This window comes from Epargyreus clarus, unplaced genomic scaffold, assembly GCF_041222505.1.
Source record: "Epargyreus clarus isolate Ecla_fem2 unplaced genomic scaffold, WU_Ecla_fem_2.2 ptg000034l, whole genome shotgun sequence".
Lineage (NCBI taxonomy): Eukaryota > Metazoa > Arthropoda > Insecta > Lepidoptera > Hesperiidae > Epargyreus > Epargyreus clarus.
The window spans coordinates 9,209,040-9,213,652 of NW_027332239.1; the positions used below are offsets into that span (position 1 = coordinate 9,209,040).

The 4,613-nt window shown below is 39.3% G+C and overlaps 1 protein-coding gene across 1 annotated transcript; it reads left to right on the forward strand.

The window, feature by feature from the left end:
• Window positions 1-300: 300 nt before the first annotated feature.
• LOC140755952 (F-box/LRR-repeat protein 16) lies at window positions 301-4,254 on the forward strand. Its single transcript, XM_073091315.1, has 7 exons — window positions 301-476; window positions 1,199-1,865; window positions 1,945-2,067; window positions 2,189-2,357; window positions 2,701-2,896; window positions 3,323-3,471; window positions 4,048-4,254. The coding sequence occupies exons 2-7, from the start codon at window positions 1,290-1,292 to the stop codon at window positions 4,194-4,196; spliced, it is 1,362 nt and encodes a 453-aa protein (XP_072947416.1). The 5' UTR covers window positions 301-476; window positions 1,199-1,289; the 3' UTR covers window positions 4,197-4,254.
• Window positions 4,255-4,613: the final 359 nt, after the last annotated feature.

A 4,613-nucleotide genomic window follows, 5' to 3' on the forward strand; every position in this document is an offset into this window, starting at 1 on the left:
GTTGACAATCAAATGACATTATTAATTTGCGCAGACTAATAAGACGTTTTATCAAAGACATCTTTTAGCCTTTATACAGCTTACATATTTACTTGTATTTAAATTTATCGATTCTAAATACGTGAAAGACAAACAACATAGTTACTATGGGCATTTACTACGTTTTATAATAAAGTAAAGATAAACAGTAGTTAAGAAAAACAAAATCCTTTGATTTAACTGGAAGACCTTGTTTTCTGCTTTTGCCTGAATCTTATAAAGAATAGAATGGAAACAAATAAATGTCTATGGTAGCTCTGGTAGAGTTTTCTTTTGTGACAGTGTCATTATACGTAATTTTAGGTTTATTTTTTAATTTTGCGATTATTTAAACGATTATTCACTTCCTATGGTGAATTATAGAAAATATAAAACGAGTGCAATATTTGAAATCCACAACAATAATGGTGATTTCAACTGTAATCGCAAGTTTATAGGTATGTATGAAATGGCATCGATTTTCTGTATATTTTTTAAATTATTCTATTTACTGAAGAAACACACTTGCGTAATTCACGTAAAATTTTAATAGATTTTATAAAAGGAGTTGTATTTTTAAAACTGGTTCCTAAAAATAGTTTTCCTGAACATTGTTTCCTATGAAAGTACATCTTGTTTTTTAAAGCTCTCCAATACTTTTATGCTTTAATATCATATTAATTTAAATTCTACAAGTATAACTTAATGAAACTTAATGAAAAGTTAAATGATGTATATACTTTTTTATATTTTGAACTTATTATATTGGTTTACAATTGATATTTACATATATTTGCAAAATATTGAGTAAAGTTAAAAATGTAATTTTGGTCCAAATTAATCAATCAATATTTTTACTAAGTTCATAGGACCTTATTATTCATAATGAGGAACTACAGATCTGTAAGGTCAATTTATTCTACAAATATTACTTTAACACAAAATTAATATATAAATAGTGTGTAAATGTTCAGATGTCATAGTCATATTGAAAATTGGCATTGTCTGATTGGTTTACATATCTGTTTTTAAATTGGTATTTTTATAGGAAGTATGGAAACTTGTAGCATGAGATATTTGTGTAGCATTAACTGAATTATTATTTTGATTTTTTGTATGACAGCATTGTAATTCTAAAAAAATATTTGGACTAAAAGAACAGTTTTCATAACATTTACAGTAGCGCAGTGGCGGGTTGCTCGCACGGGGCCGGCGGCACGAGCTCGGGCGGCGGGCGGCCAGCGGACGCCATTCGGCGCGTCAAAGTAAAGATGTCGTCGGTGTCGGCGCAGGGCGTGGTGGAGCGCGCGTCGGCCGAGCTGTCGCGGCGCATCACGGGGCTGGGGCTGCGCGGCCGCAAGCGCTCGCCCGGCGTGGTGGAGCGCGTGGCCAGCGCGCTGTGCGGGCCGGCCAGCGCCGCCGCGCCGCGCGCCCCGCGCCGCCGCCGCCCCTCGCCGCGCCCGCTCCTCTGGGCCCAGTTCGTGCTGGAGGACCGTTTCCTGGAAAAGTTCTTCCTGTACTTCAATTCCAAGGAGAGAACGACGCTGGCGCAGGTGTGCACCAAGTGGCGGGACGTGTTGTATTCGTCCACCCGGTGGTGGATCGGCCTGGCGGCGGTCGTGGATTGTCGCGAGATTCGAAACGTGTCCGGCTGTTGCATGCCAAGGTTCTATAATTCGGTGGTCAGGAGGGGTATCAGGGGCGTCGTTTTAATATCTGCTACCGATGATGATATAAATGAGTTCATAAGACAGTTTACCTTATCGTCTACTCATATACATGCTATTGGTTTGAAAGGATGCACAATAACTGATCGAGGCTTAGAGGCTATTTTGGATCATTTACAGGTAAAATTTCAATGCCTAATAACTGCCATTATACTCAGTTTATAGTGGAAATTGTACTTTGATTAACTATTTATTTTAGGTTCTATTTGAACTAGAACTAACGGGCTGCAATGAAATAACAGAGGCTGGCTTGTGGGCATGTTTAACTCCAAGGATTGTCTCACTTACGCTTACTGACTGTATTAACATTGCTGATGAGGCTGTAAGTATATCACCTTGCCTATAACTAAAATTAAGTATTAATAATATCAAAATTCAGTAGAACTTTATTTGAAAACATGAATTAAAAGAGTTAAGTATTTTAATAAGGTGTGTTCTCTTAGGTGGGCGCAGTCGCTCAATTATTACCATCTCTATATGAGTTTTCACTCCAAGCATACCATGTAACTGATGCTGCTCTGGGTTACTTTTCTCCGAAGCAAAGTGCTTCCCTTAGTGTATTGCGATTGCAAAGTTGCTGGGAGCTTACTAACCATGGTGTTGTTAATATAGGTAAGAAATATGAATTTGTTATGGCATTAAATTTTTAAACTTCTGATTTGCTTCTTCACCTTGCATGAATATTACAGCAAATATTGATAACAGAATATAAGTTATTCTTCATAATTACTGTTACCGATATAGCCACGAATTTTTTTATTAGATACTGCATATCTCATAACATTTTTTTTTCTATTTAAAACACATTTGCAAAACATAAGTATTTATGTATAAGCATTTCCTTCAGTCTCTCCAGTTTCCTTTCAAAATGGAATTGTGAGTTTTTGTAGTTACAGTACTGAGTAGTACTGAATTTCCAAATGTGTAATATTAGAACAAAGATGGTATGTGACAGTGCATTCGCTGCCGAACCTGACGGTGTTGTCGCTGAGCGGCTGCAGCAAGGTGACGGACGAGGGCGTGGAGCTGCTGGCGGAGAACCTGCCGCGGCTGCGCTGCCTCGACCTCAGCTGGTGCCCGCGCGTCACCGACAATGCGCTCGAGTACATCGCCTGCGACCTCAACCATCTAGAGGAGCTCACGCTTGACCGGTAATCAAAGACTTCTAGTCCTTTCAGTAATGTTTTCTTCTGTTCCCATATTTTTTTCTCAGAAAACTCTTTCATTTGATACTCATATCACTGGGTACGAAAAAATACTTAGTCTGCTATCTTGGGGTCATCATATTAGATTTACAATCATGTCACAAAACTAATCATACACTGTCTTCCAATTCCTAATATGGGTCTAAAATTTCAGTAAATGTAATGATAAAGATTGGGTATTTATGGGACAACAAAGTAAATAATAATTAATCATCAGTCACATATGAAAAATATCCTTTAACATATTCCTTCCTTTAACGTATAAAGATAATCATTTCATGACCTTGTCTGATGAATTTATGAAGGAATATTCAACAAAAGTTATCCATTTGGGAAAGTGTGTCAACATGCGTGCCTGACCACGTGTTGCAGTTGCGTGCACATAACGGACATCGGCGTGGGCTACATCAGCACCATGCAGTCGCTGGCGGCGCTGTTCCTGCGCTGGTGCTCGCAGCTGCGCGACTTCGGCGTGCAGCACCTCTGCGGCATGCGCTCGCTGCAGCTGCTCTCGCTTGCCGGTAACTACTCGATGATACTATAGTCGGGCCATTACGAACGTGTAGCCCGAGTCATAAATCATTTTTATCAGATCTCTCGTTCACATTTATGGGCATATCGGAACTCTCGCTCGCACTTCTAGTGTGTGCTTAACAACAAACGGATTCGATAGTCAATAGCAGGTAATCAAGGAAAGGTTAAGGAAATAATGCAAAATATTTTTAGGATGTATTTTAAAGCGGCCTTTTAATGACATCCATATTTATATTTTTGCATAATTACATGACTCATCAAATACCGCGTCGTTTAACTATAGCTACCTGCGTCCGAGCGGTATGCCTTTATCGATATCGAGTTGTGCGGCATTGTCACATTCCTTTGACGTCATTTTTTATGACTCGGGCTGCAAGTTCGTAACGGCCTGGCTATAATATATACAAATTTTATCTAATTGGAAGATTACGATTCAATGTATTGAAGCATTAAAAGTTCTTCGCCGTCAAAGGTAACAACACGGCTGTCGACATTTTTAACAATATATCTGTCGTTAATAATTGGCCTTACGTAAACAAACCACAATTGTTTAACAATTACAGGTTGTCCGTTGCTGACGTCGGGCGGGCTGTCGAGCCTGATCCAGCTGCGGCAGCTGCGCGAGCTGGAGCTGACCAACTGCCCCGGCGCGTCGCCCGAGCTGTTCGACTACCTGCACGAGCACCTGCCCCGCTGCCTCATCATCGAGTAAAGTGCACGCACTCACCTGAGATATGACAGTAATAAATAATACTAACTTATATAGAAGCCCAGTGTCTTCGGTTTGATTGGTCTAAAGTCTGAAAAGGTATCTCAGTATTTGCCCACTTGTTTAGTGAAAGAACAGAAGTCCAGCCTTCACACCAAGTAATTACACTAATAATAATCACGAGTGCCGCTTATTTATTTATAACTTAGGAAGAGGAGACTTCACGAGATATCTATAGGCCATTGACTGCTATTATCTAAACTTGTTGAGCTAAGGTTACCTCAGAAATCAGGTTGTGAAGTTCCATGGGAAAAATATTCAGGCTTGTGAAGGGGTTTCTTTCTACAAGTATTATTTATTATTGTTATGTCTTATCACCGAAACAGAACTATTGTAAATTTGTCACATAGTACACTTGTA